We start from the raw sequence: 21,780 nt of genomic DNA on the forward strand, positions 1-21,780 counted from the left end.
TGCTCTGTGCAACTTTTGTTGATATGGCGGTAAACTCTTCTGTATGTGCTCCATTGTACATCGAGGCGTTCTCCTTCAAAAAGTCATTATGAATAGTAAACCCTATGACTGTTTTCCAACACTCTTTTTTTTTTTTTTTTTTTAAAGTCTTACAGTTCCATAGAGAGTACTGCACTCTCTCATAGCTGTCCAGATGCTTCATGAGTTGCAGCAGCCGTCTCTGCAACAGCTCCACAGAGCGCTGGAGAAAGAGCCAGGGGCCTGGCCTGGAGAGAGAGAGAGAGGGAAGGGAGAAACAGGTCCCCACAGCCATCCCCCGCACGTCCACAGAGGGCCCATACTTAAGCCCCTCTATAACTTGCACTTATTCATTCTCTTCCCACTCGGCTTTGGTTAGCTTCTCTACCTGGCAGAGGGTGGACAGCTCACGGACTCCTCCACTGGCAGACATCTCCCTCGCATACTCTTTCTGGTGTACTCAAGTAATTGAATTATCCATTGACACTGTTACAAATACAGTCCTGGTAATGAACGAGGGTTAGAATAGCACACTTTATTCCAGACTGCTGGGACTTTGTATCCCTGAGCAGACACTCAGGAGAATAATCTGCTATAGCTTTCAATGTCAATTTCACAGAACAAAGAGACATTATGGATTACGCATTTAAATGGTAATATATTGGGCTGTGTTGCGGTCCAGACAGTTTAATGACGAGAGGCTTTAGTTATGATATTTCAGTGGCACAGCCGCAGAACAGCTTAACCTCTTATTTAAAGAAAAAACAAAAAAGGGAAGGGGAAAAAAATAAAAAAATAAAAAAAAAAAAAAAAAATCAACCCTTCATTGCCGACACCAAATGAAATGCACGTCTTCACTCTGTCCTGTCGAAAATGGTTTGAAAGTGGAAAAGGGTTTCGGCTACACTGAGCAGTTGACTTTGGATATCACAAGTTCCAAAAAAATCTCAAAATGACCAATCTTCCCCCCACTGCCCAACTGGACAGCAGCTGGTGTTCTCATCACTAATCATCCCCTAGAGAGGAATAAGAGAGAACATACCTACCTGCGTTCGGCCTTTTGAAGCCTGAACTTCTTACTTCGTCCTTCCATTTCAGATACATAACCTGGAGTGCCTTAAAGAGGCACATAGGTATATTGAAAAACCTAATCCACCAAATGGAATATGTATTACCCAAGGAAATTAAACTGAGGCATCATAAGATTTTTTTTTAACAAGGAACTGATAATTGCAAATAAATGAAAAAGTAGTTTGATTCAACAGAAAAAAAAAAATGTTTAAAGAGTACAGTTACAACTAATGATAAAGTGTGTGCATAGTTTAGTTTCATTCAGTGATGGTGGTCAGCTATGATGAAGTACCTGACGGTAACATGCAGAGCATGCATGTCCACTATCCAAATCCCTCCAGCGGCTGAACATTTGTATCAAACTATATATTTATAGCAGTTATAAGCAGAACTACTTATGAGAGACATTCATGGCTCTCATGAAAGAATTATGACTCATCTCATCCATCAAAATGTCAAGGATTCAACGGAAACAAAAGACTGGTTATAAGTGAGCCTTTTTATTATTTGACGAAGAAGATTATAATACAGAACTGCTATTGATTGCTAGCAAGCGGCAGGGACACAAACAGGTGGTGTGGGTCTACTTGCAAGACCTTCTTGTCCGCTTGTCCCAGGAGAAGTTAGCCCCATATGACTTCACTCTTGGCTTGGGTGTCCTCTTTTCCGTGATATCGTAACTCCAACCTGAAACAATAAACAGGATAAATAAACGCACAGGCCAAGGTTTATCTTGCCAATCCGCTTTGGAGACTTGGGGCTGTTGGCTGTCGTTGTACAGCGCAAACATAAGACGAAGCGAAGAAAAGCAAGAAAAAAACAAAAAGGTTTTCACAGGAAACATTTCCATGAATGACAAACCAGACTGCATGTTCACATCTTGACTGTTCTTAGGCCTTTAGTAGAACAGTTCAGATGTTTCCTATCCAATGAAGGTCAGAAGTTCCCTCTGAAATGTTTTGATATCCAATAGTTTTAAGACCAGGCTTTGTACTCTAGGGCATCACTCACCATTCTTCTCTGCAAAAGCGATGGCATCCTCTTTGGAACTGAAGGACAGCACCATGTTGGACAGTGGGTCAGCGCTGAAAATAAACACAATGAACAAATGGTGAAAATCAACGGGCCATGTTGGGTTTTTCCCCTCTGAGAAACCTGGTAAATAATGAAATGAATCTATTCCCACAAACAAACACAGTCCCAGACGAGTTGTCATGACAAGTTCGTGTTCACATCAGAAAGATGCAAACAAAGAGGGGGAAAAACAGGAAATGTAGAGCGAGAGGTACGAGACAGAACGAATATGGAGACGCAGAACGTACGTGGAGGCCCAGCCCATCAGCGAGTTCTCCCAGCGCTCGCGGGTGTCAAAGTCCATCTTCCACTTCTTGGTGTTATTGACTCCTGACTGCATGGCAGTGCGCGTCGGCACAAAGATGCGCACCTTACGCGTCTTAATGTGTTCTTCTGGCACGCCAGTAAGAGTGCTAATGTCCTGTAAGGAAGACACAAACACACCTCATCATGATGATCAGTTTTTCATGGTTACATGCTAAAAAATTGCCACCATGAATTAACATTATGAAGTGGGCCCTACAAAATATCACAACACAGCTTAGCTGAATTCCGTACTGTGACATGTTCTTCAGATCAACAATCAAAAACTTCTGATATTCGCAGCATTTTTGGACAGTACTACAAGTGCATATTAATTTGAAGTTAAAAACAAATTATCCCTTTGTGATGGTTCAAATTTAGCAGGCTCCCAGAAGTTATGAAAATAGCATTGGGTTCTATGCCTGAAACAGCTTAGCACAGATACACTACATTGCAAAATCTTGACATCTCTAATTAATCCAAATGTGATCTGATTTGCCCCTGGTTTGTCAGACTAAAACATTAGAACCATAAAACCAGCTGTATCTCAGTTCAAAAGCTCAATCATCTCATAGCAGAGACGCTTGGCCAACGTGTGATTTGAAACATTCAAATAATTGAAAACCAAAGCCCTTTTTCATTTCCTGCTTTACCCAAGTGTCTGCAGCCTGACAAAACACAATCATATGCAAAAAAAGAGAATCTGAGAGAGAACGAAGGAGGGTCGGTGGGTGGGTGAAGGGGTAATGTTAAACGGCTTGGCATTTATCACATACTTATACCTAAGGGGCATAAAAGCCCAAATATTTCCTTTTGAATGCAGGCTCGCGCTCTGTCTAGACAAGCTGATTTCTCACACTTGGCAAAATGCTTCTGAAAGCCCAACCCCATTGTGACCATTTCTCGGGCCAGGATCACAAGGCTATGGGGAAAGGACCAGGGCTGTTCTCAGGTAGGGGGAAGACAACGAGAGAAGACAAAACTCTTTCTACTGCCCGTGGGCTGTGGTGATGAGGCATGAGAGGAGCAATGGCAGGCAGAAGCAGAAGGAAACATTTGAAAATCTACAAGGCAAGTCAAATTGGTTTCTCAACACAAATGTAGCTCAGTTTAGAATTAAAATGAGCAAGACTACTGGAATTGTTTTTGCTTGTTTGATTTTTGTCTTTTATCATTTAATTGGGTCATTTTTTCAAAAGAATACAAGCACAATGACCTAATAACAAATGGATGATAAAAGCAATGCTTAATGAGACTCCCTGTTTCCACTTCCTGATAAGCACAACATACTTAACTCTGAGTCTGTCTGTTTATATTTCAAAACATAAATGTCATGCAAAGTTTTGCTTGGGCCATAAAAAGCCTTTCGAAAGAGATCAATGCAATGAAATTCTGGACAAAATAAAAATTGGATAAACATTTCTATAAAAATGAAAAGCAAAAATGCAACAGCAACATGTGGCAAGCAGAACTCTTGCCATGTATTTTAGCAAAGCAAAAATAATTAAAGACGCTTAGAAAACTGTGAATGCAGACACGGTCCCAGGGGCAATTCTGAGCCCCTATTGAAAAGACCTTTGAGACAGCCTGGGGCAATTTCTTTAGGGGAATTAACAAACAAGCGATGGGAAGTCGGCAACAACACACAGGCAAACCTCCCAGCGCGCTGCCGGTAGCCACCCAAGGCTGGGAAGCCTCACAAGCGAGTCCCTTTTCATCGACCGAGCTTCACACATTTCAATGGCCGTTAAAACTTCAAAGAATCAAATTTTCATCATTGTCCATCATCTGCCAGTTGATTTGTATAAATGGGGCTCCTTCCACGTTCAATATGTACAAAGGGGCTGGCCCCCATCAGCTGCAGCTGGGTTAAAAACAGCAAAGACAAAGCCCATCTCTGACCGTTGTGTCTTATAAATTAGCACGTTTAGAAATACAGTCCACAGCCACAAGGTCCTGCTATAAAGTCGAAGACAGAGATTAAAAGGGGATGTGTATAATGCTTAGGCCCTTGGAGAATTGACCAGTAATAAGACAATGGAGTGAACACATTACCCTATTTTCACAGGGTAACAGACACATTCCAAGAGGATGTCTCTGGAAGATGCTTAAAAAACGTTTTTTTTAAAGGCTAACATGTCTGTTGCTGCAACAGAAAAATGTCATCGCTGGAGATGGTCATGTAGGAATCATTCTAAGTCAAAAAAAAAGCTAGAAAGATATAAATGAAGGCTGAATGAAGAACATGAATGACCAGATAGGAAACATAATCTGATATTCTTGAGGAACACAATACAATTAGGAGGATGAATAGAATAAAATCAGATGACCTGAAGTGAAGCATTGATGGATTTTATACCCAACAGATTAAAGCCATAGTGAACACCAGTTCTACAGCTATTCAAGCTTCTAAACATGTTCAGTCAACACCCTCCAGGTGGAATACATTCAACAGCTTTTCACCAACATTTACCAGGGTGAGAAGAGCAGCATATTGAGGAAGAAAGGGGGGAAAAAGGCCAAACAACTAAAACTACATTCAAGAAACCCACGTATTGTCCTACGACTAAAAAAAAAAAAGAAGAAAAAAAAGAGAAAAAGAAAAGAGAAAAAGAACACCAGTCTAGACTTTTATGTCTGCATAAATTAAACTGAAAAACTAGGAGGGCTATCTTCAACGATGGGGGGCACAATACACTGGAGCAACAAAGCGAGGGGCTGGTGGCTTCAATGTGGCATTGAAGCCCTCGAAAGAAGGAAAAAAGGAGAGAAAAAAAAAAAACACACACAGAGGGCACTTTTTCTTCCCCTCTTCCACGTACAGGAAGCCAAATGAGAACTATGAAGTTTGACACTATTCACAGGGCCCCCGACAATACCTGGACGTGCACGCTGAATCCCAAGCTTTAGATGAGGCGGAGGAGGAGGGGTTGGGACGAGGGGAGAGAGGCTGGCAAAGTCTTCGTCATGCGAAAAGCGTGTCGATATTTCTGACACCTCCAGGCTCCTCCACGCATAAAAGGGGTTGGGGGTGGTGGGCATGAAAGGCTTTTCACGTCGGCTGGCTGGGAGGCCAAGGGCCGCTTCAATGAACCTTGCGTGCCAGTCCCTCACCGAGAGATGTGGGACAGCATATCTGCTAAGTTTTTTTTCTCTCCCTTTTTATTTTTATTTTTTTTAAATGATAAACAGAAAAGTTTCTGCCACTGCGAAGAGACCAAAAAACATTGTTTTGAAAAGCGGAAGCTATGTTGCAAGATGCTGCCGACAGCTTTGTCAGAAGGCCTTGATTTCTCAGCATCTTTTTTTCTTGACATCTTTTTCAAACTTTTTTCTTTCTTTCTTGATTTGACCTGCAAATCATTAAGACCAAAGAACTTTTTTGTTTGCTAATTTCTTTTGTGGCTAAAACTTGGAGGATGTAAACCCCCACCAAAAAACAAAAGCCGCTGCCTTTTAAATTGAGTCAACTCATTTCAACAAACCTCACCTTGACCAGAGGGAGCCAACTCAACTGCTATCTTAGCTGCTCTGCACCTGCCCTGAGAATCATTTATTTCCTTCTGATTCTTGTGAGTCCTGTGTGATTTATGCATCTTCCGTGAGTATACAGACTACAGAGAGCATGAGTGGCCATCTCCTCACTGTGATGAGAAAGAGAGAAGATTCCTCAGACCTTAAAGAATTTTCCCAAAACAATACTCACCCATCCCACCTCCTCTTCACACAAACACAAACACACACACACACACAGAGAGTTCTTCCAGCAGCAGACTTGCCACCGTTTCTGAACTGGGTTCACAGGTGAAGGACTCCCCAGCCTGTAAGTTACTGGAGTGTAGTTTATACAACTGCCTTAAGGAACATGCTCTTTGTTTAGCCACACACAGTGACAAGGGCAAAAATTATACTTCGTCTGATTGCAACAGCAGATCTGGGCTGAAACGGAGGGGCAGGGAAGGAGTGCACGGGTGGCTTGTAAAAGCACAAACATGGATGACCTCTATGGAAGCTTCTGGACCGAGCTGAAAGCACAAGGAATTTGAAATATTGAACAGTAAGGCGATATCAAACAGACCCAGAAAAAAAATCTCCCATTGCTTATTTCCAGATGTTTTTTTTTTTTTTTTTTCTCCTCATATAAACTCATTAAACCAGATTAAAGAAACCAAAAAAGCTTCAGCAGATGTGGCATTTTGGAAAGGTCACACTACTTTACAATCTCACTTTTAATGAAGCTAATGTCCAACCTAGGCAAAAATTAAAACATCACTTACAGAGACAGACTTGAGAGAAAAAAAAAACAAAGTTAATGTTGGACGAGGCAGAGAAAAAAAGCATCTCTCTGAAATGAAGACGAGGGACTTGGAAAGAGATTAGCGGCAGGACCTCTAAGCTTTTGGTTCATGCATGCAGATTCACTTAGGTAGTTTGGAAGTAAAACACACACATACACACAGAGAGAGAGAGAAAGAGAGAGAGAAAAAAAAAATCTTAACTGTTCATTCACTGATCTGTGCCCCTAAATAAATTATTTGCTAAACAAGTCAAATAGGCATATTTCTATTTCAAAGCAGCTCAGCAATGATCAGAGGTTTGCTAGTATGGTGTTTTGGCTAGCTTCACTATAAGTGATTTAACATATTGTGCTTAATTATACACACAAAAGAAACATTTTGGTATTTGGCAACTTAATAGACACCTCCTTAAGAGTAAATCAAAGTCCCTGTGAAAACTAATTTCCTCAGAATGATTCTTAAACCAATTTAAGCCCTCTGTGCAAATCTCCCCCTCCCACCCCCTCAACATGGACCACATAGTCCTTTCAGCACTGTTCATATCAGGATGTTATTGCCTAAAGGTTGACCTCGACCCCCAAATTCTCCTAACCACACCCCACCCCCATTGACCCCTCCTTCTCCTGAGACATGTTGAGAGAAGAGGACACAGCGACAGTTCTCTTCGCTGGGGGTGGCCATCTCACGTGGGTCACGGGGTGGTGGTGGTGGTGGTGATGGTGTGGTGTGGGGTGCTAAGGCGAGTCTCGAGTGAAATGATCACTTAGGTTAAATCAGTGGAAATTAGACAGAAAACATCTCACCCTTAACCCCTTGCCAGGAAAGCCCTGCCCTACCTGTCAGCTTCACTCATTATGCCTCTCCACCAGCCCGGTCACTGTTTGAAGTGCAGCGCCGCAGGACTTAGCTGCCTACCAGACACATGGGGGGTTACTAATAGACACAAACAAAACATCTGCGTCTGCATGGTGTGTTTGTGTGTGTGTCTGTCTGTGTCTGTCTGTCTGTCTGTGTGTGTGTGTGTGTGTGTGTGTGTGTGTGTGTGTGTGTGTCTGGGTGAGAGTGAGAATGTGAAAGCAGTTGGCGTCAAGGGGTTAACGAAATTCTCACATTACAGTGAGGAGGATGGCTTCCGCGTGAGCTAGTCCAATCTAGAGCCTTGTTGTTTTGTTTGTCCCTACAAGCTGTTACTGAGAGACAAGATGGTACAGGGGCAAACACTGCTCCTCGTCCAAGCCTATTGAGATAGGGCCAACAGAAATAAGCTACAGAGGTCAGGGGAACTAGATGTACCGCATAGCGGTACAAAATATGACCGCCAGCTCAGTCCTGTACATCCGTTCTTGAAAATAAATCACACTTCAATTTGTCTCCATATTTTTACTCCATCCCCACTCTTGAAACTTTTGTGTATGCTTGTTTGGCATGCCTGAGTGTGTGTGTCGCGGCTGCACAGAAAGTACCCTACTGGTGCTGAAAAGGTGAATAGATTGTAGAATAGCCAAAGAAGATGTAGAATTGTTATAAAACCTTTAAAATCTCTAAACAATCACAAGTAGGGCAGTTCATCACAGTTCATCCATTGCAACTGGATTGATGAAAGGTCACTTACACCTGTAGGCTACATTGTATTTGGGAAAAGCAAAAGGTATCAGCATAATGTTATTTATTTATTTATTTTTATGTATTTATAAACAAAAACATCTCTGTCAGTTCCATGCCGTTTTCAACAGCTATCAAAACAAAGGTCATTTTTGGATGGATGGATTTTTTGTGAATGTTTCTTCTTCTACAGAAGATTTTAGTCATCTTTAGTTCATGTAATACTTTATTGTCAATGCACAAATTAAGTAACAGTAGTCTGAAAGCGTTATTGTTAATGCACAAATTAAGTAACAGTAGCCTAGTCTGAAACGAAATGCTGTTTTACATCTAACCAGTGGTGCAAATAACTGACATGTCCAAATGGGCCTTGATGAAATCGTCACTAGACTGTTCATACACATTTTAGCGGGTCAAAGTTGAAGAGCTGTTGTCGTTATTGTTAGTGCAAATATAGGCTGATTCATGTTCCCTTGCATTGTTTAACTGAGGTCCATGGCTAGTCTGGCTTTCATCAGACCAAGCTCAATCTTTTAAGAAATCAAAAAATAAATAGCGGGCAGATCAGGCTGGGTTCACCCAGCCTAGTCCATGAGGCACCGATATTGTTTAATTTTTCGATTGAGATATGCAGCTCTGGCTATTCTAAATGCAAAAATGCATCAGGGAGTTATGACAAAGCGGTAACTAACAAACTAGATCCTAATAGAAAGTTGTTAGCTTCCCTAAGCTACAGGTAGGATTATAAGGTAGGCCTATTGACAACATAAATTGTCAATAGGCTATGCTGGCGACACAAATAAAATCTCCTTTGAAACCAATGGCTTACGCCTTACAGTATCAAAAGCGGACTTAAACTGTCATATCGTGGCGAAAAGTTGTAATAACATTCAGCAGCTCCATGAGTCAAGGAAAGCCTTGAATGAAGTAGCCACTTCTAAATGGGACCCACTACACAGTAGCTTAAGGTGTTTTGCTAAAGCAGCCATAATGAAATGAAGGTGTCATTGTTTGGATACTTCACACCGCGTGCTTTTTAATTTCACAGACTACAACTACCAAGCTGTAATCAAAGCACATCGATTCCCCCTCTCACACCCTGCACGCACTTAAAACAAAATAAACAGGCGTCTCAGTCTCACGATGTATAGGCAAAACTGTATCAGACCCGATTATAGCGTTGGTAAATCTTCCATTGCACAGAATGATTTTTTGTAGCACGTGCAATAAATGACAGTCAAAAGATACAAACAGTGCTGCTATACATTTGCTTGGTATAAGCATTTATAATTTTCTACAAATGCAATAAATCAAATGCCTCCATCACTCAACCAAGCTTAACGGGTAACATTACCTAGGTCCTTATTGATATTACAAGATTAACGAACCTGCAGTAAAACCAAGCATGTCGAGAAACATCCTTAGATTTATTTAGGCTTCAAGAAGAAATGGGAATTACACTTCATGTGAACATCGTCCCTATCCTTATTAGATGTTGGCTGCGGTAAATTACAGTCCTTGTATGAAGGCGTCCATTGTTTTCAACCCACTTTTAACTTCCAACAAAAATTGCGTCTCACTGCAACGATCGCCATCTAGTGGACAAGCGACTACTTCTAGCCAATACTGAAAATGCAGCCATGATGATGAATATTTATTTTGGCTTTCTTTTAATCCTACTGATTTTTCATTTTTTTGCGAGTGGGGCAAATCACAAATGAGTGATTATGAGCCAGGTTGATGTGGGCCCTTGAGACCAACATACCATAAAAGATTCACAGAGAACTGTGTCTGCCCTACCCTCCTTTTCGGGGTCCAGTCCAGCGGGGGCTGCAGATGAAAACGAAAAATGGCGGTTCCATGCTATCCATGTGGGGGTACATGCTCACCAAGTTTTGTGTACCCGGTCTTTCAGTGTCCGGGAATCCTTGTTGGTGCACGTCACTAAATGTACACATAAATTATTTTATTGTAAGGCCCCCATGAACGAAAAGTACACAAAACTTGGCATGCATTCAGAGGGTGTCATAATGATCCTACTCTTTTAATTTCGTGCAGTTTTGACCTTGTCAGCCAGAGATATTGAGATGAAAACACCTCATTTTTGCTTTTTAATTTTTTAACTAGGTGGCTATACATGAAATAAGTGGTAATGGGATGGGTTGACATGCCCCTTAAGACCAACACACAAAAAAGGTGGACCTCCTAGGCCCTCGGTTCTCGAGATATTCACAGAAAACTGTCTCCGCCACCTACAGGCCAGTTGGTGTATAGTAACATAAATTAATTTATTGTGTGGCCCCCATGAACGGAATTCCACAAAACTTGGCGTGCATACATAGGGGTGTCATAATGATCCTACACTTCAATTTTGTGCAGTTTTGACTATGTTAGGTCACAGATACCTTCAATTACACCACCTCATTTTTACTTTTTTGTGTTTAACTAGGTGGGCTATACATGAAATGAGTGGTTATGGAATGGGTTGACATGGCCCCTTGAGATCAACATACAAAAAAAAAAATGGTCCTCCTAAACCCTACGGTTTTGAGATATTCACAGAAAACTGTGTCTGCCCTACCCTCCTGGGGGGGGTCCAATTCAGCGGAGGGCTACACAGATCAAAGAAAAACGATGGTTCCATGCTATCCATGTGGGGTTACATGTCCACCAAGTTTCGTGTACCCCGGTCTTTCAGTGTCCGGGGAATCATTGACGGAAATTTGGGCATCACGAAAATAAATAAATAAATAAATAAATAAATAAATAAATAAAAATCTGACTAAACCTATATGACCGCCGCTTCGCTGTGCGGCGGTCAACATATGACAATAACATGACACACACACACACACACACACACACAAATAGAAAGACTAACACCTCAGCAAGCTCAGGGATGTGTTTGTTTGTGATGATGATTAATTTTGGCTCAAAGAGGAAGAGCGGTTTGTTATTCTTCCCTGATGGCCAAGAGTGTACACACAAACCTACACAAACACACTGAGCTTAATGGGGAAACTGTGAAGAGTCGACAACTTGTGAGTAATGTGTGAGTCACATCCTAATTTTTTTTTTTATGTTAAAATTGTATGAATTCCCAAAATGAATTGACATCCCTCCCCAGTCAAAGGTAGCTAGAACTCGAGCTGTTTGCACCAGAGTATTAACTAAGGGTTCATAAAGGTGACCAAGTGGAAAAAAGTGCATAACTAGAAGCAATGGGGATTCACAGCAGTTCACCTTTATGGATAAAGCATCCATTGTACTGTTAAACAAGCTGTACAGCATTGTTGTGTTGGTGTGACCATAAGGTCAAATGGCACCACGGTGTGGCAAAAAGCATACATCTACAGTTATTCACAAATAGATAGTGTGTTTCAGGCTTATATATACTTTTCCTTTTCTTGGAGGGTTCCGAAGTATGAGTCAGGCCTCTCGCGCTAACAAAGTAGTGAAATCAACAGCAAACTTGAGAACAGCTGCTTTTTACAGAGCAGACCTCATTCCTCCTCTGACGTTAGAATATCAATACAGCTTCGGATCACAGTCACATGTGAATCAGACCTGATCCCTGACTTACGGGAATTGAATTGTGGATTTCGGTGGAAGTTGCTGACGTGCAATCAGATAACATTGGCCTTAACAAACCCAACACCCGTCCTAATGCTTGTGTTAAAATATGAATAGGGAAACCGAACAATCCCATGGGTTTCGTAATTTCAACTCAGTCTTACTCTGTGCTAGTAGTCCCACTCAGTGGGCAGCAGAAAAGTTAAGAGACCCTCATGTATTGGTCAAATCACGCAGACAAATTTAAAATGATTTAACTGACTGGGAGGTACAGCTTCCAATACTTCCGAGTAGTTCCTGTGCGTTGCGGCTGCACATGCCAATTTAAAGCATTCGTTAGCAAAAAAGGCGTTCCTGGGGTGGCCCGTGCAATCTGAATGCTGAACGAAAACACAGAGATGTGTCATCGCCAACGCTTAACCAATGGCGAGCTCATTAATCACAGTGTCTCGACATTTTTCAAGGAGTGAAGAGGCAACAAGGGTGCGAGAGAGGAAATGAAACACCAAAACGGAGAACGGCGACATACTGACATGTTGACAGGTCTGTCCACCTCAGAATGGCCAGATGAAGTTGTTACACTGCACACACCAAACAAAAGGGAGAGAATCTTAACAGTACTGTTTTTGTCCCCACCTGGCACAAATTGCATGTGGGAGGCAAGGGAAGTGGGGCAGCAGCCTTCGAGGGCCTGAACCAGAGCCTTAAGTATATGAAATGCTATATCGGAGGGGACACCCCAAAAGCTCTCTTGGGGGGGGATCTTCAAAAGAACCCACATCCTCAGACCCCTGTCCCTCCGGTCTCAGGCCTTGGACACTTGGACACTTTTTATTTCCCCCTGGCACAAGCTGATGAGAGAGAAGGCTAGACAAAACAAGACACTTGAGACGTGAGTGCTAAAGAGAGAAGTGTGTGGGGAAGGGGAAGGGGCTGAGGGGAGGATAGGGACAGAGGGAAGAGAAAAGGGGAGTGGGATGATAAAGAAAAAAGACGAGGAGAAGGATGAAGAAAGGAAAGAGGAAAATGAGAGAAAGGAAGAGGCTGACGAAGGAGGCTGAAGGAGGCGGGAACAGCAGAGGCAGACTTTCATGTTGCACAATCATGTAAACCCGCCTCACGGACGCTGTTTTGTTGCTGAAGCGAAAACACATGAGCCCAATTCAGTCTGGAAGCTTGAATCCCATCATCGTACCACATCACACCAATGCAATAACAGTGTTGAATCCCATCATCGTACCACATCACACCAATGCAATAACAGTGTTGAACCCCATCATCGTACCACATCACACCAATGCAATAACAGTGTTGAACCCCATCATCTACCACATCAGACCAATGCAATAAGTGTTGTCATTAACCTAAATGGCTTTTCATTCCAATGAATGCACCAACAAAGACAACGGTTGTCTGAAAAGTTCAATAAGTGGAATGTTCAGATATGTGTATGCTACAGTAGCGGTAGGGCTCTGATCAACCCTTCTTCATTAGTTGTTCAATTCCCATGTTTAAGACTTTGTAATTACCGGTCACTTGAGGGGAAGAGATACACCATGTCCACTGTAAACAAAACGTTACCCACAATGAGATGTAGGCTAATACAACTTGCTGAACTACTACTATCTGACGAAGAACTGGATGAGTACATTTGAATGTGTCAAACTATCACACTTCAGGATTTGTAACATTTCTAGCACATTTTTAGCTGGGGGTTAAAAGACTCCATAGCTGACAATTAATTTGTGCTACATGCTACACTGACTGATGTGCCAAAACAAGACTATATTATAAAGTAAGGTCCAGTGTAACTACAGCGTAAAAAAGGGATGGGAAGATGAAAGAAGCAAAGAGACACAAGAGACGGTGAGAAAATGGCCTGCGTCGACTGGCACGAACAAGATGATTCCCTCCTACAATAGTGACTGTGAGGGCCTGTTATGAGACGCACCAGTGCTGAGTAGACCGGGCAGCCAGCGCACGCCACGCAGCCAGCTGGCCAGACGCCGCCTGCCCTCAATACCTGAGGCCTGGGGAGTGGAGGGGGGGGGGAGAGAGAGGGAGAAAGAAAGGAAGGTAGGAAGGAAGGAAGGGAAAGAAAGAAAGAAAGAAAGAAAGAAAGAAAGAAAGAAAGAAAGAAAGAAAGGAGAGCCACATACACTGGTCCCCATCTCCACTGGCTACCACCTCTGCTTCCTTCCCTTTCAGAGCCCTTAAAAAACAAATCTCTCAGCACGTTTCTGACCGGGGTCTACAAGAGGGGCTCAGTACTAGTTAGGGATTCTTGTGTTTCCTTAATTTGGGCAGCAGTCTCAAAACCCCCACCACGATCTCTAGAGACAGACAAACAGAGAGGCAAGGAAAGAGAAGCAGAGAGGGAAAGTGGGAGGAAAAAGAGGGCACACAGAGAGAGAGAGAGAGAGAGAGAGAGAGAGAGAGAGAGAGAGAGAGAGAAAGAGAAAGAAAGACAAACAGAATGGCAGAGGGGGAAGCTCCCCCTTCCTGTCTTGCGAGAGGTCGAGTGAGTGAGCCGGCGAGTGCCCTGCAGACATTAAGTGAGTATCTCTGACTTGCCAGCCGGTGCTGCTAACAGCCCAGTGTGCTTAATCAAACAGTCATTACTAAGCAAAATGAGGCGGGGGAGTGGGTGGGGAGGGGGGATGGGACGGGCAGGCAGCAGCAGGAGCAAGGCTCAGTCAGTCAACATACCAGAACCTCTCTCTCTCGTTTTTCATGCATACTTTCTTTTGGTTTTATTTTGGGGTGGAAAAATTCAGACATTTGTGTCTGTGTTTAGTTTGAGAAAAAACAGTGATTGATATACAAGACTAACAAGGAGCTCGCAATAAACAACCACGGCTTGGTCTGGATGATGCAGCCATGATTACTCCAAAAGGGGGTAAACCAGAGACCACAGTGGGACAGACAGTTGACAGTTATATCCTAATTTTAGCATAGTTTGGACACACAAACAGACAACCGATCTCCAGAGCATCTGTTTTAAACTGGCACCAACACTGACTCACACACATGAGCTTTGACACATACACATACACGGTTACAGCATGGGGGATGCTGGTAAGTCTGTATGCCTGCTGCCGAATCTGAGATGCCAAATTCCGATAACTACACATCTCACTCACGCATGTTGACAAGCACCTCACTGCATATTCAGCTTGATGAATGCTGTCAGCATCAGTCAATGGGAAAGGGTAGGGAGGAGAAAGGGGGCGGGGGGAACATAAATAAGGGAAGGTAGATTCAAGGCTGTATTTATGTGACACTTGAGTGACACAGATGCCCCCCCCCTCTTCCAATGAATAAATAACATTTCAAAATGTAGCTCCGATAATCAGATAAGCCTTATTCCATTACAGATGTTTAGAGACAACTGCTAAGAGGCGGTTCGATGAAAAGAAAATGTATTCACAACTATGATTGTGCCAGAGAATTACATTTGCAAATTCCCTGGAGCAGACTGTATTTTGTCCAGGAGATCAGAAATACAGGGACACCAAGTGCAGGCTGTTTGTAACTAGGAACATGTAGGAGGCAAGCTGCCATACATTCAGCACAGCCTTTTTTTCTCTCTCTCTCTCTCTCTCCCAGTCTCTATACAATCATTTCCAACATTCCACAGCAAAAGTTTGTGTTAGGAGCATTGTGTTGGGAGTATAGATTCACAGCTGAGATGGCAACTAGATGAGAATGTGAAGCAGACAGAGCAGCAGTGACTAAGAGCCAAGTGTCATCTTCAGGAAATGAGCACAAGTCCACAGGCATGCTTAGCTAAATTGGTTTAAATTAACTAAACCATTTGGCATGACTACCACTTTAGTGATGTTCAGTCAGGGCTTAAATTTCACTGCGGGATTGCGGGTATTGCGCATAATTTGTTCAAGTCCCGCAACTCTAGCCATCATAATGCGAGAAATTCCCGCGATACACTTTTACAGCCTGTCTGATGACGTTAATATAGCCTAATCATTAAGTGGCGTGAATGCGTGCTATTGACCGGACTGATCAACTACCGAAGTTGAATTGAACATAGCCTCATGCAGACGACACACACACGGAGAGAGAGAGAGAGAGAGAGAGAACCACTTTGCGCTTTACGCAAATAGGCTACGCCTACCATGGCAAACTTTTACATCTGGAAAGAGCTCCTTGGTAACTATCCTGCTAGCTCAGGTCACGCCAACACTTGATCCCAGAAAGATTGTCTTTAACATGTTCGCTTTTTTGAAAATTTATTGTATCTAATGACATAGAAAACATAATGATTTGCATACACATACCGCGACTATGCACAACTTTTATTCACTAGCTTACTACAGCCTAAAACCGCCAGGTTGAAGGGGGCTAATTACTCCATAGAATTACTTTCAGGTATTTTCTTAAAGTGACAGGCACTGAATTACACCTACTCATCACCAATGTGCACTCAATTGGACCTACACACCACATTAAAGATATGCTTAAGTGTTATAGGTTAAACGCCAATATGAGGCATTCAAATGACTAAATATGTTTAGCTACTATAGTAATTACTAGTAAAATGCTATACTTTAAAAAATGCATTATTAAATAAATACACTCTATATGAATTCAAAAATATATGATAGAAACATATCACATAAGCTATCATTTTCAGTGTGTGTTTGTGTGTGTGGAGAGAGTCAAGCAGAATCTAGGATGTCCACTGTTGTGAATGATCCCACTACAGTATATATTACTGATGACGTCAGGGTGGTGGGGGCCCCAAAATCAAACACTTTTTTTTTTAAAAGTATCGAAGTATTGAAATCGCAATTCTTGACTTGGTATCAGAATCAACCCCCCCTCCCCCCCAAATTGTGTAAATCCCCCTACATGAATAACCTAAGGGGGGAATTCCCCCCCATTTTGAAAAATGAATTTTAAGCCCTGTTCAGTATAGTTGTATCTGATTGTGAGTAAAGTCTGATGTGGTTATTTTTGTGAAAGTGCAACAGGGACCAGTTATTGGACCCCTGCTGAGATGTCAAGGATGCAAAATGCACCTACAAGCTAAAAGTGTGCCATTCACATAGCAGCACAACAACCCCCCCACACACACACACACACATACACGTAAACACCACCACCAGAACCACCACCACACACACACACCTCTTCCACTAGCTGACCAAAGCTAGTTTAGGAATTCCCATCTTTTTCTCACTGTTGGCTCTCTTCTCTGTCTGTCACTCCTTTTCCCTTGCAGGTCTAGGTAGCTTTTGGATACAACAGTGTCTGGCTTAAAATTACCTGTTGTTGTTATCTGTGGGTGTATCTCTGTTTCCTCTTTTCTCCTCTTTCTATTGAGTTTATCTGGCTGGTTGGATTGGTCTGTTTGCCTGGTCTGTAATCAGGTTTGTCTGCCTGTGTGTGTGTGTGTGTGTGTGTGTGTGTGTGTGTGTGTATCTGTCTAGATCTCCTCTCTGTCTATCCTTCCATCCACTAGGTTGAGCAACTTTCCTTTCTATCCATCTCTTGTATCCTCTGAAGGTGTTTCTGTCTGGTTGGTTGGTTGGTTGCCTCTCTTCCTGTCTGTGTGTGCAATGTGCATGGCTTGTTGACCCTTTCTTTCCTCCTCTGCCTGAGACTGGTCCCTGCAGGGCAATGGGCTTCTTGGTCTGGGAAGAGGTTGTTCTGCCAGCTAAGTCCTGTCTGAAATAACCAAAGCCAAGATACCGTCCTCAGCCAAATACCCCCCACACCCAAGCGTGTGCACACGCGCGCACGCACGCACACACACACACACACACACACACAGGAGGGAGTGTTTTGCTCCCTCCCTCTCTCCCTCTCTGAACACAGTCACAAGGAGTCTTGGTTCAGACTAGTTATTCATGTTTAGACTGCACAAACGTCTTTCAGCCAAGATTTAAAAAAAAGTTGCAGGCCTGTATTAATTTTAAAAGAAGGTCAAAGGGGTTGTTTGATTGAGATGAAAGCATCAACAAATACCATGTTTCATATCCATGACATGAAGGCAATGAAAACCACTCCCTGAGCAGACAACTTGTGTAAATAACACAAAGATAAATGAAACTGCCCCCCCCCCCAAAAAAAACCCTCCTTTCTTGATGGCAACTATGGAATATATCTAAAATGGAACGCTGTAGCATAGGAATATTTTTTATCTCATGGTGAAAGACACAAAGACATAACTTCTTTCCTGCCATGCAGACCATATCTCTAGCAGGGAAACACCAGATGGGATTTCAAAGAGTCTTAAAAAAACGAATGTGGAAAAATGAACCATAGATGCTCCTGTGACTGTACTAGATTAGGTTTACAGAACACAAAACTAAAACTAGGCTTCAATCAGCACTGTAGTCCAAAGCATAGTCTCACTGAGACTTTTTTGATTATTCAAGCATGTTCCTTTGGTTTTCTTTACACAACCACTCAGCAAAAGTGCTGTCAGCAACATTAGAAGCACAGACGATTATTTGTGGAGTCTGCTTGCTAATTTCATTGAACTGTGTTAGCCTCGTTCTCTGCCTTATTACACAGCTAGTCTCTGCTGAGGTTGACAGTGACAGATTAAAGAGCTAAAAGGAGAACGAAAGTACATTTCTTTTAGTGCTGCACAATTACTGCAAATGCAATGGTAATCGGAATATGAACCAACGCAATTACCCAATCGCAAAAGCTACAAATAATTGTGCACATTTAATTGTCACATTTCTAGCTTTTATATTCATTTCACCCTCATTGACTATGCCACTTCTGGTTGGTGGTGTGCGCATTAACATTCAAAACTCATTTCACAAATCGCAATAAGATATTTTACCCACATTGTGTAGCCCCAATTTCTTTTTCTCAACCTTTCAGATCATATCACATCAAGTTTGTCATGTCAACTATTCTAAAGTATTACATCATACTGTGGCACAGGTGAAATGGAGCTAGGCTAAGCCTGCCATCTTCAACAATAGTAAAAACAGAAAAAAAAGGTCTCACCAGTTTCTCTTCAACGGTGATGAGCTGCGAATCCTGCCCTTTGCTCTCAGCCTGTCTCCATACCGATGTAGTGAGGGCCCTGTGAAGGAAGACAGGACAAAGATGTGGCAGTAGCTTCAAGCAGGCAATAAATAGATATGGCCACCCTTTTGCATCTAGTTAAAATACAAATCTCTTCAAATAAATGAAATAATAAAAACATTAAAAAAAAAAAAAAAAAAAAAAAGTCAAACAGTGGTGGCTCGAACAAAGGAGAAAAGTCTTGGGAACAAATGGGGTGAGGAAGAGAGGGGATGGGATAGAGCGAGGGAGGTGGCGACGGTGAGAAGGGCGAGCGGGCAGATCCTTTCTCTCCCCCTATTAGTTCTGTCTGCTGAGCTTTTGGCCAGCTCCCACACGGCTGGTCAACAACAGAACACACTGTATGTGGCTCCGTCTACCACAGAGAGCGCGGGGAGAGTGCCAGGGATGTGGAGCTCACAGCGCAAGTGCCTTCATGGAAGCCGCAGGGTCATCATGAACCAGAGGGCTATGGGGCTCTGTTCTGACCTGTGGGATTGGGACAAGATGAGGGGCATGTCCCTCTGACCTTTCTACACGTCTGCAGGGCCAGGATGTGTACAACTACAACTGGGTTAAGATACCCTCCACAGTACAGACAAAATTAATGCACTGTTGGTTAGGGCTGCACGATTTGGGGGAATCTAATTGTGATTTCTCTCACAGATATTGCGATTGTGATTTGTGATATGATTTTTTAATATTCTAGATGGGATCTGTATGGGATCTCTTTAATTTGTGCCACCCCTGATTGGTGAGCACCTCCAAATGAGTAGGCCATCACCATGATGTTGCACAACATCAGTGAAAGAAGAGGGTCCAAGCATTCCTCAAACAAAACAGCTCTCTCAAAGAGTAGCCTACTCTTGCCTATACCTTGTTAGTTTCCAACTAACCGAAAGGCACTGAGCTGAGAAAATCAGTCTGTAGAACTGAGCCAATCAAACTTGGCTGTGTATTAGTCTGAGCGTGTCCTCTTCGGCTGGTCTGTGGCGTCATTTAGTTAAGAGAACAAAGAATGATTCCATCCAAATTAAAATCTCTTCATCCTGCTCGGCCAGGGGAATATTGGCAGCCATTTACCCTCTGGGTGCGATTGTGGAGATTTTGATTTACCACCCAAATGCCGATAAGACATGCTATGGGCGATCATTTATTTCACTCACATTACCATACGGACGAACATTCCAAAAGATGCAAGACCAACTGTGAACTTTAAAGCTTGCGTGCATATTTGATCAAATACACGACCTACACATTTTGGTCATGTCACTTGTGAAAGCTTGCAAAGTTTGGAAACGTTTCCAAACTTGCATTGTAGCACTGTACAGTCCACTGATTCCACACGAGTTGGCATTCGCTCCGATGCTGTGTGCATGATGTGCCTTTTCAAACACTTAGCCATTTCTATGTGATATTAATTTTAAAAGTAATGTTAGCTAGCCAGCTAGCTACCAACGGGCATCGTTAAATCAGTCATATAAGCAACAAGGAACGCTCCAACTCAAGTTATGCTTAAGTTTAACGCAACTGTAATGCATAGCTTTGAGTATGTTTGCATTGGGCGCAGTATTGACTCTGTAAGAACTGAACTGTTATATCCCAAACTAACAATGACTGCTGGGGAGAGCCATTTCCATCTGATGCATTGCCTGTTCAGTTCTCATAGCTGAATAATGAAGGCAAGTTACTGCATTTACAAATGTAACTGCGTGTCAGCCAAGTAACAGTGCTCTCTTGTATGCATATTATAACGATGTAGTAGTTTATATTAACCTGCATAACAGTGACGTTGACCGTTTACACTAGCGTGCTATGCTAACCAGGTCTAAAATGCTTGTTGTTAGCTAGCACTAATGATATGCTAGCAAACACCTTTGACAACTTGGCTGACATTGACGCTACTTTTGTAGGTACGTTTCAGATAGCGCACTTATAATCTATTCATTTCCATCTTGGTTAACTGGTATAACAGTAGGCTAGCGTTACTGTCTTGTTCTTCTACATAACCTCGATATACTATACCTAATTGACTTTAAGCGCTAGCGGCTACCATGTAGCTGACATTGGATTGATGCTAACCAAGTTAAGTTACATACGCGCTTGCGTTGACAGAGTCGTGCAATTCTTGTGAAATAAACGACTAATGTTTAAGATATTATACGAATACGTATTACCTGGTGGGGTTTAGAAATACTTTGGTCGCAGGATTCAGTAAACAGGCTCGGCTTAGGTTGAGGAGTGACATTGAGGACGCCATGTTTACATTAGTCTGCTAAAACTACGGCAAGCAATTTGTTCCAAAAATGCTTCCGTCATTATATCGCTAAAGTCGAAGCTCAATTGAAAGAATCCTCAGAAATAATACAGTCGGTCTTTCTAATAGTGTAACAATTATGAAGACCACGGCTAGGTCATTTATTCCTTCACAGTTAGATAAGAACGATATATTGACTGAAAAATTGACAGCAATGATGAAGGAAATATCTCACTTAGCCTAAAATGAAAATTTGAAGAGAATGATGGGAATAAAGATCAAATATGTTTTCTGATAAACATTAGGGCACAGCTCATTTGCTCACTCTGACTCTTGGAAAACATAAGGTTGGAAAATGTGGTGCAGGAGTAGGCTACAGTTGATCAACATTTTGCTGCCTAGTTCTGCAACAGGCCTATACAGAACAGTTTATTAGTGGGTTTGATCCAGGCTTGCGGAGCAAGCCCACTATTGTTCTTCTTAAGTTTACTTATTATTAGTGGGTTTGATCCAGCAAGCCCACTATTGTTC

At 42.4% G+C, this 21,780-nt stretch overlaps 1 protein-coding gene across 1 annotated transcript; it reads right to left on the reverse strand.

Annotated features, from left to right (window-relative positions):
* Positions 1–1,570: 1,570 nt before the first annotated feature.
* On the reverse strand, positions 1,571–21,278 carry ndufs4 (NADH:ubiquinone oxidoreductase subunit S4). Its single transcript, XM_048244137.1, has 5 exons — positions 21,170–21,278; positions 18,933–19,011; positions 2,412–2,584; positions 2,101–2,174; positions 1,571–1,776 (listed from the first exon to the last, which is right to left on the reverse strand). Exons 1-5 carry the CDS (start codon positions 21,250–21,252, stop codon positions 1,673–1,675), a joined length of 513 nt encoding a protein of 170 aa, XP_048100094.1. The 5' UTR covers positions 21,253–21,278; the 3' UTR covers positions 1,571–1,672.
* Between the last annotated feature and the right edge of the window lie 502 nt (positions 21,279–21,780).

This window comes from Alosa alosa, chromosome 5 (assembly GCF_017589495.1).
Source record: "Alosa alosa isolate M-15738 ecotype Scorff River chromosome 5, AALO_Geno_1.1, whole genome shotgun sequence".
NCBI classification, from domain to species: domain Eukaryota; kingdom Metazoa; phylum Chordata; class Actinopteri; order Clupeiformes; family Clupeidae; genus Alosa; species Alosa alosa.

Coding starts and splice junctions, on each gene's coding strand:
- ndufs4 (XM_048244137.1), bottom strand. CDS start 21,252: ATGGCGTCCTCAATGTCACTCCTCAACCTAAGCCGAGCCTGTTTACTG. Junction 2,175..2,411: donor CTGATGGGCTGGGCCTCCAC/GTACGTTCTGCG, acceptor GTTTATTTTCAG/CGCTGACCCACTGTCCAACA. Junction 1,777..2,100: donor CGCTTTTGCAGAGAAGAATG/GTGAGTGATGCC, acceptor TTATTGTTTCAG/GTTGGAGTTACGATATCACG.